General features: G+C 41.1%; 1 protein-coding gene across 2 annotated transcripts in view; it reads left to right on the forward strand.

The window, feature by feature from the left end:
• The first annotated feature begins 2,358 nt into the window (after positions 1-2,358).
• The window catches only part of A2M (alpha-2-macroglobulin), a 28,691-nt gene continuing 14,433 nt past the window's right edge, over positions 2,359-16,616 (forward strand). For both annotated transcript variants that reach the window (XM_025142810.3, XM_025142803.3), the window contains exons 1-16: positions 2,359-2,503; positions 3,488-3,671; positions 4,606-4,765; positions 5,669-5,721; positions 6,227-6,247; positions 6,565-6,733; positions 7,922-8,006; positions 8,810-8,933; positions 10,178-10,292; positions 10,525-10,634; positions 11,091-11,249; positions 12,555-12,782; positions 13,136-13,199; positions 13,653-13,795; positions 15,390-15,539; positions 16,182-16,352. In XM_025142810.3, the coding sequence (XP_024998578.2) occupies positions 2,421-2,503; positions 3,488-3,671; positions 4,606-4,765; positions 5,669-5,721; positions 6,227-6,247; positions 6,565-6,733; positions 7,922-8,006; positions 8,810-8,933; positions 10,178-10,292; positions 10,525-10,634; positions 11,091-11,249; positions 12,555-12,782; positions 13,136-13,199; positions 13,653-13,795; positions 15,390-15,539; positions 16,182-16,352 (2,019 nt within the window). In that variant the 5' untranslated portion in view covers positions 2,359-2,420. The remainder of the gene's footprint in view (positions 2,504-3,487; positions 3,672-4,605; positions 4,766-5,668; positions 5,722-6,226; positions 6,248-6,564; positions 6,734-7,921; positions 8,007-8,809; positions 8,934-10,177; positions 10,293-10,524; positions 10,635-11,090; positions 11,250-12,554; positions 12,783-13,135; positions 13,200-13,652; positions 13,796-15,389; positions 15,540-16,181; positions 16,353-16,616) is intronic.

The raw sequence follows: 16,616 nt of genomic DNA on the forward strand, positions 1-16,616 counted from the left end.
CATACATATTTCAAAGACCCTCCTCTCCCTCCTATAAATTGGAGCGAGACACTTGTCCAGCCCCAGCTTCTTCACTGGCAGAGTAGCATGAGAATCTGAAAAGCCCTTTACTTAATGTAAGCACTGTTCAACAACTACTGAAATACAACTGTATTATCAGCATTGTTTTTCCCCTAAATCAAAAACATGGAATCATAACAGTCACTCTGAAGAAAATTAACTCTATTGTAGCTGAAAACAGGACAAGGAGTTTTCATACAATCATAGAACTACTTGGGTTGGAAGGGACCTCAAAGATCATCGAGTTCCAACCCCCCTGCCACAGGAAGAATTGCCAATTCCTAGATCAAGCACTAGATCAAATTGCCCAGGGCCCTATCCAGCATGTCCTTGAACACCTCCATGGTGTTTCCTTGAGGACCTCAGAGATAACCTTTTAAAAGTTAGCCAAAAAGGTCTAGAAAGCCTAGTGATATTCTCAGCTGTACCTACAGCACATGGAAATAAAAGGAGATGGAGGGAAAGCTCACTGTCACTGCCTTGTCTATGCTATCACCTATAAAGTGAAACATGTTGGTCATGCATAAACCCTAGGAATTAGGCTGGCAGAGCCAAAGATACTATTGGGAATGTTATGCAGGCCAAGCACCTTGAGGGGAAATTTTGAAAGGTGGTTTGCTATCTGCATGTGTTCACTGGTACCTACTGGAATTTTCAAGCCTTTACAAACCTGCTCCCTTAACTGACAGTAAACATTTCTCAGATTTTGGCTACAGAGTGCTCTTAGAACCAAGGAGGATCTTTAGGACTAAAGATAGGGAACTGTTTTTTGATCAGTGTGAGACTATTTTCTAAAAAGTGTAGCTTTGGCTTTTCCTGCTACGTGCAGTCCTACATCTCTTCCCTGTAACCAGTCAGTCAATTCAAACTAATGTAAACAAAAAGGCTTTGACCATCCTATGTACAAATCCTCTTCTGTGTGAGTGAGGAAAATCTGGGTTACATTTCTTCTGGGCAGACAGAACAACGTTGAGGCACCATATAGAGAAGGCAGAGCACAATCTTGAGCAGTGTTTCTTTTGTGAATTCCCCAGGGAATTCAGACATGCACAACTATCCTCTTTTCTTTCTCATCCAGGTCACTACAGGACAGAATGAGGGTTGTTGTGTAATTGCGCTTGGATTTCTTAACTCCAAACTTCATGAGTTTAGGAAACTTATGATGGGAGTAGGAGGGGGGAAGGACAGACAGGTAATCATTTTGTCCCATAGTTTTTTTAACGCCCAAGTTATGTTTTACATTCTGTAACACAGATGTCTATTCTTTTGAGTTTGAATTAGGACTACGAGAAAGACAGATACGTCCAGCCACTTGCAAGGGTAATAATTACCAGAGCTATTGATCTTCCTGCTGCAGACCAAGGTAACTACAGTAAAGACAATTGTCAAAAAGAAATTTCCCTCTAGATACATTACCCATTACACTGCATTACATGGATTTTCAGGTATTGAAACCAAGAAGGACTTCATCAAACAGCAATAATTTGATCTATATATCCCAATAACGTGACCTGGAACAAGAACCAGTAATAGACAAAACATGACACAGGTTGTATGTGTTCTGCTGCATATGTTCTGCAGCATGTGAGCAAGTGCTGCTCCAGGGAATGGTTAATGTGTTACATGCTGTTACTTGTGTTGACCTTTTGGCAGCTTCCCCTCAAGTTACTGTCCCTGTTTCTGTCAGGTGAAGGTCAGACTATCTCAGATTTGATTGCCCAGCTGCTCTCTGGCCCCTTTTCCTGGCATTAGCTATTGTGAGACTAGGAATGGAGAGCACAAGAGAGCAAAGTGGGTAGAAGAGTAACGTTTTCACAGTTTGCATTCCCTGATTTCAGATCCTGTAAGACTGACATATTTGTCCTGCTTGTAATAACTGGCAAACCCACTCTTGCTTCCCAAACACTCACTCATTCTCTTGCTCCCAGCTGAAAGGAAATAATCTCTCCTCCAGCAGCCTCCAGGATCAGAGATGTGTCCAGCCCTACACAAGGAGCCTTGCCATAAATTGAGGTCTTTCTCCTACCCTCTGCTGTTAGCCCTTCTTTGCTTTAGCTACCATTGTTACTTCTCCATTGCTTGCTGCCCTGCCTCAAAGAGAGACAGCTCTATCCTGCAGGCATCCTCCCCTTCCTCTTTCCTTCTGCATCTGGACTTCTGCCCGGATTCAGAAGGCTCTAGCTCCTCCTTGCAGCCTCGCCCATTTCTGGATGGTGCCTGGACCTTAGTCCTTATCTCCTCCAGCCCCTGGACTGTTTGCAGCAGAGTATAAAGGGGTTGGCTCAGGGGCAGAGTAGCAGTATGAGCACCACTGGACTAGGCTGGGTGGATGTTTTACTCACCACATCCTGTTCTGCACCATGGGGAAAGATGGGTCCAGCAAATTAAACATCTTCATTCTCCTCTTCTTCCTCTCTGGAGATGCTTCACCCGTCACAGAACCGTAAGCTACACAGGGGAGACTCTGGGCAGGCTGGAGACCTGAGTTTATTTCTCTACTTCTTTGTCTTTCATCTTTCAACTACCTTCTTTTACCTTGAAATAAAGACACAAGGGCTGAGTAAAATGTCTTCTACAAAAAGCAGCTCTAGTACTTTTAAGGGACCCAGAAGAGTCTGTGCAATTGAGGTATCAGTAAAACTGCAGCCTAAATAAATAAATAAAATGCAAAGAAGGAGAGCAGAAAGAAAGAGCTTTTGCTTTTTCACAGAGCTGACAGGATTTTAGCAAAACTTCTTGCACCGAATTGATTATTTACTTAAAAGACAACTTTTTATAACTGTATACACACACATTTTTTTCTTCAGAGAAACCGTTTTTGAAAAGACAAACATTTTGTTCATTTTTTGCTTTACTCCTAGGTCTAAATGCCTGGGAGATGTGAGTGGTTTTTTTGATTGATAACACAGGGGAAAAAAAAGGGCAAATGACAGATCTGGCATGACCAAAAATGGTTTTATTTCTTAATTCATATTTTTCTGAAGAAAATTTTTCAGAGAAAATTTTTCAGAGAAAATTTCCTTCTCACCCAGGGTTATACATCACTGTATGTGACGTTTAACTAACTGTGGCTGTTAGATCTGTGGGGTGCTAGCAGACAGCAAGTCTTATTGCATTCTTTCCTCCCTCCCTTTTGCCCTGTGAAGGAGTGACAAACATTGTCTGGCAAAGGCGACAATTGACTTTTTGCTCTTTTCACCACACCATTCATGGTCTCAGAAGATAGTGTTTCTGTTGTGCTAGAGCCTGGAAAAAATATCCCTTCCAGACATTTGCACTGAGAATTTTCTGTGGCATTTTACTTCCAACAGCAGCCTCTCTGCTTTCCCCTGCTGTTAACAGACGTGATAGAAATCCTCTTCCTGTAGCTCCAGCTCCAGCTACCTGTTCCTGCACATCTCACCTAATCCTTTCCTCTTCTTTCCAGGCAGTACATGGTGCTTCTGCCCTTTCTGATACACACTGATTCTCCTGAGAAAATCTGTGTTCAGTTGACTCACCTGAATGAGTCTGTGACACTGAATGCTGCAATTGAGTATCAAGGGGAAAACAGGAGCTTGATTGATGATGTGGTGTCGGAGAAGGATTTGTTTACCTGCATTCCTTTCACTGTGAGTATCTTAATCCCCGTAGGATAAACTGTAAAGGCTCTGAGTAATAATGAACAGAGTAACTGAATAGGTATTCACTTTCCTCTTGGTCACAGGTATATTCATGTCTATCCTCAAAACACTGTCTCTGCTGAGCTCTCCTTAGTAAAGATATCTAAATAGGAAATGCGGAATCCTGGAAAACCTGCCCCTGTCTAGGACAGGAGGAAGAGAGGCCTGGAGAAAGAAGTGCATTTGGAGAATGTGTTTAAAAATATTGTTTTGTAGCTGAGAATTTGCTCTACCAAATAGTATTATTGTGCTCTATATATCTGTTTTAGTTTCCATGGAAACTAATAGGCATTATTTTTGGAGTGACCTATGTAATTGGTAGTTCCTAAATCTAAAGCAACAGTCCTGGGCAACTGGGAATGTTGGTCAACTGGCTCACTGTACAGATTATATCTTTGGCCTGAAGGCTGAAGAACTGGCTTTCAGGATACCTAACAGGTTGACATCTATATCATACGTATATTGAAGACTGCTATTTTGTCACTTGGGGAGAGATGTATAGAGATCTGGTATGTCTGGTTTGAAAAAGGAAATGTTATGTAAAGACTAGAGATGTTACTTGAAAGAAGAGGGGGATTACTTCATTCCTCTGTGAATGTCAAGACGAAAAGGATAGATTTTCATCAATGCAGTAAGGACTTCTTAAAAATTGGTTGCAGAGTTGAGTTCCTTTACTGCATAATACTTGCATAATCACTGCATAGCCGTAGGAAAGTGGAGGAATATAGTACAAGAAAAGATTGGTCTCTTGTTCCTGATTCCAGTCCCTTCATCTCTGTGCTGTGCCTGTCAGGATTATATTAGATCTATTATTTTAGGAAAGCCTGTTCAAGAGGCCTTTACAAGTAGTTCATAACTCAGTCGCCTTCTTACAATTCTCCAGATTCCAAAATCTAGGAGCCAGTCAACAGTCACATTTATTACTGTGACAGTGAAGGGGGAGACTCTGCAGTTCAGAAACCGCAAGTCAGTCCTGGTCAAGAATTCTGAGAGTTTGATCTTCGTCCAGACAGACAAACCCATCTACAAGCCTGGACAGACGGGTATGAAGGGGGTGGCGGGGGGGTGGAGATTTGCACTCAGCAGAAATTCCTAAAACTGTTGTGCTATTCAGGCCAGATGTTGACTGCTTTCAGTGGATATTGAAAGATCAGTCTCTCTCTCATGGCTGAGGCGTATGTTTTTAATGCTCCACATGGGAATAATTTGGAGAATTTTAAAGAATATGCATGTAACTGGGGCAGCTACAAACATTTCCTTTGCCGCTGGGAGTTCTGTTGTTGTAGTCCACATGGTTTGATCCCCTTTTTGTGCAGTTTTTAACTCTTTTATTAAAACCACAAAAACTGGAGCAGTGACTGGATATTTATCTTATAGAAAACAGGGTGAAAGTTCAGGCTAAGTCATGAAATAGTTTTCAAAATGGCAGCTGATTTTGCAATATGAAGATAGATAAAACTATATAAGCCATTTCTTCTGGGCTATTCATCTTCTAAACTTGTCCTGGACAGGAACAAATGTCCTAAAAGAGACACTGAATTCTCTGTTTATCCAGAGCCAACACAAACTTGCAGCCAGGTGCTTGCATTCATCCTTCCTGAGAAGTTAATCTAGTTAGAACAAAATTACAAGACACTTGTTAATTCCAATGTGAAAACACCATGTTGCAAAGTAGACAAAAGGCAACTTAAATTTAACTTTGGTCTCAATTAAACAGTTTCTGAGCCCACTGTCAGTAAGATGTTCACACTGCCATGATTTTGGTCCTAGCATCCTCTAATTAATATCTCTTACATGGGTAACATAGAACAATTTAGCTTTCCAGTGAATGGAATTTCTGTAGAAGAGAATTCTTCTGTTCTCTTTTGCACCATCTGTGTTTGCAACTAATGTTTTCTGGTTGGTGTCTCCTCTGTGGAACCTCACTCTCTGCCTTTGTCCATTAGTCCTTTTCAGAATTGTTTCTCTGGATGAAAACTTCCATCCCTTGAATGAGGTGGTAAGTATGACACTTCTTTTTCAATCACTGTTTGGCTGTAAGTCACCTTTGTGGGAAAACTGAGGAAAGAGGTGTCTTTTGTGGAGAACTCTCAGTACACAGAGATAGTTGTGCAATTCCCAGGTTATTTCAGATCTTGCTAACAGGATCTATTCTTCAGATTTCTGCATTCTTGGAGAGGTTACAGAATATAACTTTAAATGAACAATGCTGGTGTGAAAACCTCAACAGTGAGAAAGTCTGCCATTATCACAGTGGATATGTGCCATAGTTGGTTTTAGCTGACTTTTCTGTTCTGCGCAAATGCTTAATACAAATGGTTGCCACTCTCTTGAAGTACATCAAAGTGCTCTGTTGTTCCCTATCAGGGGCTTTCTTCCTTATCCCATTGTATTATCAGCTTTTTCCCCCAAATATGTTTGTAGCCCTAGACATTTGACTGTACTGTTTGCACTCTCTCTAAGCATGGATTCTAAATATGCTGTATAATTTCTCCCCTTTCTAGCTTCCGCTGGTCTATATTGAGGTATGTATCTACATTAAATTCATGTTCAGATCTATCATACTTCCCAGTTGCCTCAAGATGATTCTTATCTATTTAATTTATACAGCATATTTATTCAAACACATAAAGTTTTAACTTGTATTATGATACCTATAGCCTAGGGCTCATTTTGTTGTCCAGCCCTGAACTCCCCAAACAATCCTGCTATTTCTGCCCTGAACCCTCCTTTGAAACTGCAGTTGTGCCTACCCTCACTACTTCTGCTAGTGCTTTTTAGTTAGTTATTATTGCAGCCTCACACTGTTCTTACAATCTCTTTGTGGTCTCATTATCTGCAGGACCCAAAGAAAAACCGTTTGTACCAGTGGACAAAGGCTGAGTTAAAGGAAGGGTTAATCCAGCTCTCTTTCAACCTCACTACTGAGCCCATTCAAGGGACTTATGCAGTGGTGGCACAGAAGGCTTTTGGGAAGACAATCCATCATCCCTTCTCTGTGGAGGAGTATGGTAATTGTTGCAGCAGTTTCAGTTTCCTAGCAGCTATTCCAGTAGGGGCATGAAAGAGGAATTGGACAGGGTGGTAGATATGATCAAGATGTCCAGCAAGGCTGGAAAATATCTGTTTTCTCCTTCATAAGCATCATCTGTTCTGGAGGAGTGAAGACAGAAGGACTTGAGCAACCCATCTCTACTCCTTCCTAAAATCCAGGCCATGCAGTGCCCTTATCAGCAAGGCTTCTAGCAGGAGCATGTATGCTTATAGAAGTTTGTGTTGGTGACCAGTGGCTGTACTTCCTTTCAGAGGTGATTGAAGTTACAGTCTCATCTTCAGCTGGTTACACGCGTTAAGTGTCATACTCTGAATCTAGATCTCCCTCAAGTTGGAAAGTTCTGACCTTCTGGTGTAGGCTGGGGCTGTAAATCTTTCCAGTCTTCCTCCACAAGCCTCTCATGATGCCTCAGTGCTTTCTCTGGTGATCTCATTCCTGTGTCAGTCCAGTCTGCTTGGCTAGGAAATAGAATCCTAGTACAAACTTGCAGATGGCTCCTACTCCCTCTTGACATCACCTCCAGTTATCACTCCACAACACCTCAGCAAGTCAACTGCAGCCTGCACTACATGGTCTGCCATGATCATAAAGCCCAGGTGAGCCTTCTGGAAGCTCACTGTCCTCTTTAATTTGCATGGCTGCCCTGAATTTCTCCTAGTTCTCCCAAGATGGTCACTGTCCATGACCTCTCCTGCAGCAGGATTTGGATGTGAGGTCATCTTGTGGTAAGTTAGCAGAGGAGCTACTGGGTCATTCCTATTTTCAAGACTGGTAAGGTCTATGTGCTTTGGAAATGCAGAGATCAGGCTGCAGTCCCATCTTTAAATATTGGTGAGAAACCTTTGACCGAACTCTGTATCATACTGCTGTGAGACTGATAACACTTCTGTTACCTAAGGAGCTGCTTTATTTTAGTAGATAGTGTCATAAGCCTGTTTTCTTATCTGTCACAGAGGCTGGCTGAATGCCAGTGGTTTTCATTGACTTCAGTGGGACGTGTAGATGACACTGGCCACAAAAATCTGATAGCTTGGATGCAAAACGCTTTCAGAACATTTGTAAGAATAGCCCTAGAGTGGCCTTCAGATGTCATTCTTATGTTATTCCCCACCACATAAACTTTTCTCCTTTGATTTTGCTGCAGTGCTTCCAAAATTTGAAGTAACAGTGAAAATGCCCAAGGTTATCACCATTCTTGATGAGAAGCTGAAGGTGACAGTTTGTGGTCTGTGAGTATCATTCTTCTTTCAATACTTCTTTGGTTCAGGTTTTATTTTAGCATTACTGAAGTCTAGTTGGGAAGCTTTGTTACATTTCTCAATCGTTCTTGAAGTCCCAGGACCAATAAGGCTATACAAACTATTAGCGAAAAGGCTTAACAAAATTACTGCTGGGGTCACTTCGGAGTATGTAGAACTACACTGTTCTGTTTTTTGGGGGGAGTATTTTTAAAGTCTTTTATATAAAAGTCATAGAGGATTTAAGATCAGCTGCAATACTAGAGAAGTCTTCTATTTAGTTCAGCTGAGAATGGCCTTTTTATCTGTGGCTTCTACATGAAAAAACATGTCATGTTTCCTCTGGGCCACATCATTTGATTCTACATGGCGTGTTCTACATGCATCTTGCAGGAAAAGACATGGAATGGGATGAAAAATGAGCTGAAAAACCCATTGTACATACGTACATAAACCAGTTGCATCAGAATTAGGTGGTAGGGTTATACTTGCATCATGTTCTCTAAGTCTAGGTGTACTCTCAACGAATAAGCATAGTGGTAAATGACTTTTGCAAAGTTATGTCTTATTCCCAGGAATTCAATCAGAATTATAAGATTCAGTGCTGTACTCATTGCCAACTTTGATCCTAAAATGTTATCACATTTCTTGCTTGTCTTTTACTTGGTACCCTACTGTATCTTGGAGACAGTTCTAGGGAAAAGTTCTGGCTCCACCTGTGGTGAACTAACCATTTTCCTCCATCTCTCTTACCCTGATAATAGCTCTGTTTTTTCTGTCCTCTCCGCTTATAGATACACATTTGGCAAGCCTGTTCCTGGCCATGTGAGCTTCCGTGTCTGCAGGAAATTTGAACACCCAGCCACTGCTTGCTATGGTGAAGAGGCTAAGGCAGTATGCGATGAATTCTCCGGACAGGTGAATTTTGAGTATTCATCAGGTGGAGTGATAGGAGAAAATGTTGCTTATTGAGCCTGCCTTGTAGGTATAAATTTGCTCTGCTGGAGTGTGTAGAAACATGAGTATGAAGAGGGGAGTGATTTCATGTATTTTAAGGAAGCCTGAAGAAGGAAAGAAGATTGGGTGCAAGTTGAAATGTGAAAGGTCTATGTAGTAAGAAAGATGTGCATATAAGCAAAAAACTGATACAGAAGGAAGAGAGTAAAGAAACAAAAAAGCTCAGTAGATTAGAGGATACAAGGGATTAATAAGATAGAAAGGAAAAGCAGTTAGCTCAGAGGTTGAAGTTGGCTTGCACTACAGAAAATGTGTGGGATCAGAAGCTGTTCCCTGAGGCAAGAAAGGAACAGAAACTGGGGGAGGGGTGATGCAGTTTAAGGAAAGAAGAAATGAACATGAATTTAGGAGCAGCGGTTAAGACAGAGAGACACCCCACATTCCCTTGACTTTGCTCTACAGAGCAAAACTCTTTGCAGCATGACAAGTGCACTAGTGCTAACTTAATTGACCGAAACAGAGGTAATAGCAGTTGTGGAAATGACCCAGGATAATTGAGCAAGCAGAAAAGAGCATGGTCCTTACAGTATGCTATGGTATCATTCCTGCAATTGTCTCTTCTGCTGTTATCCATGATAAACAGAAATACGAACCCTGCAGTATTGCTCTGTTCCAGGTAGTATATCTCTGTTCTAGGTAGCTCCTCCATTTATTGCAGAGACCTGCCTTGGACATGAAGATGCTAATAAGAGATGGAAAGCATTGGAGATACTTTTCTAGCTGTTTTCTTCTTTATACACATACAATCTTTATGTATGGTTTATGTACCACTCAAACTGCTTGTACATTTTAAGTCAGCATCTATATTCTAATGTGCCTGTGTTCTGGCAAACATTTCCTGTGTGGCATACAGGTGAATAATTCCCTGTGCTTTGGTATGAAGAGTTTAGAATTCCAAACTTCATACACACCCAAATAAAAATCTAGGTTGCAAGTCTTTGCTTTGATGTTCCTGCAGAATGCTCAATGCCTAGTCATTTATTGGTGTTTTCCAGTTTTGATAAAAACAAAGAAGAGAATGACCTATGAGCTTATGGGCTTCTCTTCCATTTCAAGGTAGCACAGAGTGATGGGATCATTAAGTTGGATAAACGTTGCAGTACATGAGACTGTAATATTCCTTTTTATTTTTTTTCTTCCAAAAGACAGACAACTATGGCTGCATTTCTAAACTGGTAAAAACCAAGTTATTCCAACTCAAGAGAACTGGATATGAGAACAAGCTCCATGTGGATGCTAAGATTGAAGAGGAGGAAACAGGTATGAATGATATGGGTCAAAGAGCCAGATAATAAGTCCAGGAGATACCAGCAGAGCAGACTGCCAAGTAAGAGGAAGGATAAAAGTAGAATCCCAGTTCTGGAGTTTTAAAACTTTCCTGCCCATATTCCAAGAGCATCAGCTAAATGGTTGTCCAGCAAAGGAGAGTCGGTCTGGAGTAAAAGTAATTCTTGTCAGGGAGACACAAATCAATCCTTCATGCTTCTTGCAGGAATTGTGTTGACTGGAACAAGCTTCTCTGAGATCACAACCACCATCAGCAAAATTACCTTTGAGAACTCAGATTCCTACTACAAACCTGGAATCCCCTTCTTTGGGCAGGTAGGAAAACTGAGAAGTGAAGCGTCATGAGTGCTTAACAATCATGTTGCTGAATCTCCTGGTGGATACTTGCCTACCCTCTGCAAAGATTCTGGTGCTCAGTACAGCTAATGTCTGGGGGCTTCCACTACTTTGCAAGTTTTGTAACCAGAGAATAGCAGCTGAGAGCATAACCCTCTATTCTTGTGTTTCAAGTTTTGCTTCTCTGGTCTCCTGCTTAATAAGAAGCCTTGATGTTAATGCATGTCAGTCTGTGTCCACTCTTCTGACATGGAGGTGAAGATAAAAAAGATTCAGAAAATCTGCAGCTCTCCTTGGAACATGTAATGTACATGTAAAATGCAGTGGAAACTTCTCTGTCTCAAGACAGACCCAACATCCTCAGCTTTGTGACATATCAGTCTGTACAGGTGGCAGGCATTGCTGTCTTGTATCATTCTGTTTTTACTCCCACAGGTTAAACTTGTGGATGGGTCTGGTTCTCCAATTGCCAATGAAACTGTGAGGATTTCTTTACAAGGAGGCCAGGAAATGAACTACACAACAAATGAAGAGGGCAGAGCACTATTTGCCTTGAACACTTCCACATTGTACTTCAATTCTGTTGGAATTAGAGTGAGTCCTGGGGGCAGAGGAGGTGATGAATTAACCAGCAGGACTTGGGTGTGGAAGACTACTTCTGAAGTTTCTCCTATAAGTGCAAAAGTGCTTAGCTTCTTGCTCCTGATTGGTTGTGCCAGCCTTGCCATCACTGTGGTGGAAATAGCCATACAGCAAACTAGGTTGCCATGTGACAATTGCACTTAACTTGTATTTGATTTATGCTTGGCAATAGCACTATAGGTTTAGAAGAAACATCAGGAGAACATATAGTCCATTCTGCTCCAAGATGTCACCAGCCCTATCTAGATAGATCTGTATCAAGGATCTGTCTAACCTTTTCTTAAAAATATTCAGTGGTGGAGTGCTTCTAGTGCTTCGCTGTCTTTTCAATTAAATGATTTCCCAAGTGTATTATCTAACCATCTCTCAGAGTTCAATTTAACATTCCATATGTCTAAGCTGTTGTCATTATTTATTTATTTATTTATTTATTTATTTAATTTCCTGCCATAAATAGAAAAACAGTAAAAATTAGTGAATCGTTCACAAAAATTCTCTCTCTAGTGTAGAATTCATTTATCTGGAAAGAATAAGTGCTGCTGAAAAATGCAATATGCACATTTTCCAATGTTTCACCCTGGAATAGAGCAGTTTGCCTATCATTATATTATTTTTATTATTTTTATTTTATTATTATTATTATTGGTTTAGCTATATTGCCTATATTTTCTTTTCTGCATACAATTCTCTTGCCACATAATAAAACCATTAAAAAAATAGCCAGAAGTTACCACAATGTGCCTGTGGGGTAAAGAAAAGTTTATTTTCTCTTTAAGCAAACTGATAATTAGAGAAGGCAAGATGTTAGGGTAAAGAGCCCTTGAGATGATACTGATAGTAAGCAAACAACTGAGACAAACTTCACTGGGAGTGAATAATTCTCAGTTATTTACTCAGGATACTACTGCCCTGTCTTATATCTTCCAGAGTCATGTTTTTTGTTGTTGTTTTTGTTGTTTGTAGAATACCATTTTAAGTACCAAAAATATATATATATGTTTTCATAGAATCATATCATATAATCACAGAATGGCCTGGGTTGAAAAGGACCTCAGAGATCATCTAGTTTCAAATCCTCTGTTGTGGGCAGGGTCGCCAACCACTAGACCAGGCTGCCCAGAGCCACATCCAGCCTTGCCTTGAACGCCTCCAGGGATGGGACATCCACAACATCCTTGGGCAACCCGTTCCAGTATGACACCACCCTCTGTGTGAGAAACTTCCTCCTAATATTTAACCTATTTTCTGCTTTTCCAGGCAACTCATAAAACACATTCATACTGCTTTGACCATTCATGGGTTAATCCAAATTATGAAGATGGTTATCTCCATGTAAAGCGCTTTTACTCCCCTAGTAGGAGCTTCCTCAAAATTGAGCCCTCGTCTGAGACACTAAGCTGTGGCTCCTCAGCTGAGGTCCGGGTTCACTATATCCTTACACCAGAGGCTGTAGGAGAGAAGAAGAAAATCGTCTTCTACTACCTGGTAAGCTTGCACTTCCTATACAGTCAGGATGTCACTGGCAATCAGAGGAAAGAGGTGGAGTTAGAAACAGCGGTTTATGGCAGCAGGCTTTAAACACTTCCCCATCATCCTACACATGTTCTTTTCCCAGTAAAATGACTGTAAACGTTTGGAGCAGAAGAGTGAGGATGTCCCATGTGCCCCCTGGGTGACCACTGGGACTCTGCTACAGAAGGCAGCTGAGCAGGGTGTGATTAGCTCCCTATTGCTCACACACTGAGCTCTCTTGCTTTCCTCTCAGAGCCACTCTCCCACCTCTTAAGGTTTATCTCATGCATAACCTCAAGCACTGCAGGATTTCTCATCCCTTTCAGGTGATGGCCAAGGGAATCATCAAGAAAGCAGGCACCAGCATTCTGGATTTGGACAAGGAAAGTGGTATGTTTCCCTCTCCTCACAAATAGTCTCTGACTTGGGAGATTATGCAGCTGTGGCAGACACACAACCTACTTCCATGGGGAATGCAGAGATCCACTTCTCTATGTTGTTGGAAGAGTTTGAACTTTCTTTTCTGTTTACTTGGTTTTTGCATAGATTTGCTCTAGCCTTTGTGCTACCTCTCTTTTTATTAACAATGTATTTCTGGGACTCCAGTGCACCTAGGACACACAGTCTGGTGTTCTGTTTTTAGAAACGGAACTCAAATTCAGCTTGCTTATGTATTCAGACAGTGAGATTTACTTATCTCTGTGAGAACAAATTCATCCCACTTGGAGTCATAGTTTCATTATCACTAGGATGAAGTTCAGCATGAAGGGAAACCTGGAAATGTGGCTGATCCAAGAGGAGGTTTCCTGTAGTTCAACTTTTTGCTCTTGTTTTGTTTGCTAGTCAATGGGGTCTTCATACTACAGCTGCCTGTGGAAGCTGACTTTGCTCCTGTGGCCCAAGTGCTTGTCTATACTGTTACCCCCAGCAGGGAGGTGATTGCAGATTCAACAAAGTTCAACATAGAAAAATGTTTCAACAGTAAGGTAAGTGACCACTTGTTTGAGAGAGTAGTTACACTATAGCCTGGCCACATATATATATATATATATATATGTATGTATATTTTAATTTAGCCTGACCAAGCTCATTTATTTAGATTTACTAACACTGAACAAACCACCAATCAATTGTCCTAGGTGGTTTCTCTGCCCAAACCCAGTAGGCGCATCTAATACTTGCAGTATTTTTCAACTCCTATATATGTCATCTTGTCGTTGTAATTTCTGTTCTATGTCAATGGAGCTAAGCCTTGCTTAAACCTGCTATCTGTAGTGAATGAAGAAGTTTAATAGCGCTAGTGAGACTGAAAGAGATGAAAGAGGGCAGAAAAATAAAGCTGCCTGTGAACATGTGGACCATGATTCTGCTATGGCCCCAAATATTCTTTATGCAGAATAGTAAAGTGATGTATACAAAGCCCTAAGTTGCTCAGTAAAACTTAAAAATAGTAGAAAGGCCCTGCTAAAAGCAAGTGCCTTGTCTCACTAAAAGCCAAGCTAAATGAGTTCTTGAGATTGATTTCACTGTAAGACATTGGATACATGAATCTTATTTATATTTTAGATGCCACTTTACATGCTGTATTAATATCTGGTCAGACATCAAGTACCAAGTAATATATGTGCTTAGGTATTGCTTTCCTCTCCGAAAGCACCTTGGGTACAAAGCTGATGTCAGTCTATCTAGGACAGTCTTTGGGCCATCTCTGTCTTAGTCATTTTTTTCTAGTAGCAAGCTTGCTAGATTCCTTTTTAGGTCATTTCCTTAAGGATACTGTTTTTGCATTCTTAAGGTTGAGACCACCTTGGGAGAGATAGCGAGTGTCAGCAAAAGGCATGCCATGGTCCAGCTGGGACATGAGGGAGACTGGCAGCTAGTGCTGTTTTTCCAGGGAACATGTTCACTCTAAAAATATTTTGATTGCTGTATGTCACAAAAGGGTTTTGTATGGCAGAGAACAGAGAAAATCTATGCAGGGCAATCGTGTTATTGTAAAATCATGTGAGATAAAGATGAAAGCAACTTCTGCTAGCAGAACTTTGCAGAGCAGAGTTTACTATGTGGTCATTTGAGTTATGAGTTAGATTCTGAGGAAGCTACACTAATTTGGCTAGCGTCAACAACAAGCCAGTTCTTCAGAACCATTACCAGCCAGTATATATTACAATATTGCTCCAAGACATCACTGCTTTTTATGTTATGAGAGAATCTGCCAAGCAAGATCATTGCAGGCAATTTCCACAGGCAATGTCTGGATGCAGCACAGAGACTGAACTTCGTTCAAGACCAGCTGCCTGAACAGATCTGGCCACTATGTGGAATTATATCAGTGTTCATAGTGGCCGTAAAACCCCCAAATGCCTTAACAATCACAAACAATTTTGATAATTAAATTTCTAAGAACTTCTAGGGCTCGTTTCTCTACCACTTTGAGAAGGAAACCTGCTTATGCAGTAACACAGGAGGGATGTACGCGTGTGCAGATGTGTGTGGGATTCATAAGGTTGGGACTGATGCACTCAACTGGCATCTTGCTAAGTTAGGGCATCTGTAACATAATTTTTCCTATGGCTGCAGGTGGGCTTGAGCTTCTCTTCTTCTGAAGGCCTGCCTTCTTCTGACACTCACTTACTGTTCAGAGCCTCCCCAAAATCCCTTTGTGCTGTCCGTGCTGTGGACAGTAGTGTTCTACTCATGAAGCCTGAAGCTGATCTGTCACACAGCTCAGTAAGTACTTATTCCATGTAGCATCTGGTCTGGTCAAGGCAAGAACAGCTCAGCAGAAATACTGAACAAACCTTGTTAGAGCTGACACAGAAATGCTGTCCTGTGCAGCTTCTCATCTTCCTTCAGCAGGCAAAAAGCTGAGAACTGTGCAGCAGCTGTTTGTTAGTGATTTTGCATGACATTAGGGATGGTAACTGGGAAACCCTCTTAAGGAGGCTTCTTTGCATGTCCAGGAACCAAAAGCTGTCTTGTGTTTAATGTTGATTTTTTAGGTGTTCTCTACAGCCATGGATATATTTTATTGGTGTAGTATCTAGAAGTGTCAGAGGGTTTATTCCCCTTTTGCTGAGCAGCAAATGATAAATCCAGAACAGGTAAAAAGGACAGTAACTGAGCTGGCCACTGTAATTCTTGATATATTTGAGCTGTAATAACCAGACTAATGTGCTGTTTATAGCAAAAGAGTCAGTATCTCCAAATTCAGATGTCTTTTTAGACTTGCAGTTTCCTATTGCACCCACTACAAGGAAGACCATGGCTGTGTAGATTTGATTATTATGGTGCTTGCATCAAAATTCTTTAGTAGTGTTTTGTGACAGTGCATACTGAAAAATCCAAAATATCTTGACTTTTTCTGCTCAGGTGTATAGCTTGCTGCCAGTGAAGGAATTGCATGACTATCACCATGGTACAGACATGCTCTTGGAGGAGCCCTTAGAAGACTGTGTCCCCCTTAAGAAAATAATTCTGAATGGGATCACCTATTCTCCAGTAGTGGAGATGAATGAAGATGACACTTACAGCATTCTAAAGGTATAGCCCTCTAGTACGGGAGGAGGAATGAGAAAGAACACCTTCTGTTGTATGATGCAACATAACAAGGGAAAGACTTGTGAATCTCAGTAGTCAAACACTGAAAAAAACTGAGGTTAGCTTGAATTGAAGTTCTAACTCAAGTTAAACAATTCTTTGCTATTACAGTTACCCCAAACAAATCAGTATGTCCTTGAGCAGCATTGTAGCCACAGATGTTTCCTTCCGAGAGGAGACTTCATATCTAATCCATGGCTCATCCTG

This window comes from Gallus gallus, chromosome 1, assembly GCF_016699485.2.
Source record: "Gallus gallus isolate bGalGal1 chromosome 1, bGalGal1.mat.broiler.GRCg7b, whole genome shotgun sequence".
Lineage (NCBI taxonomy): Eukaryota > Metazoa > Chordata > Aves > Galliformes > Phasianidae > Gallus > Gallus gallus.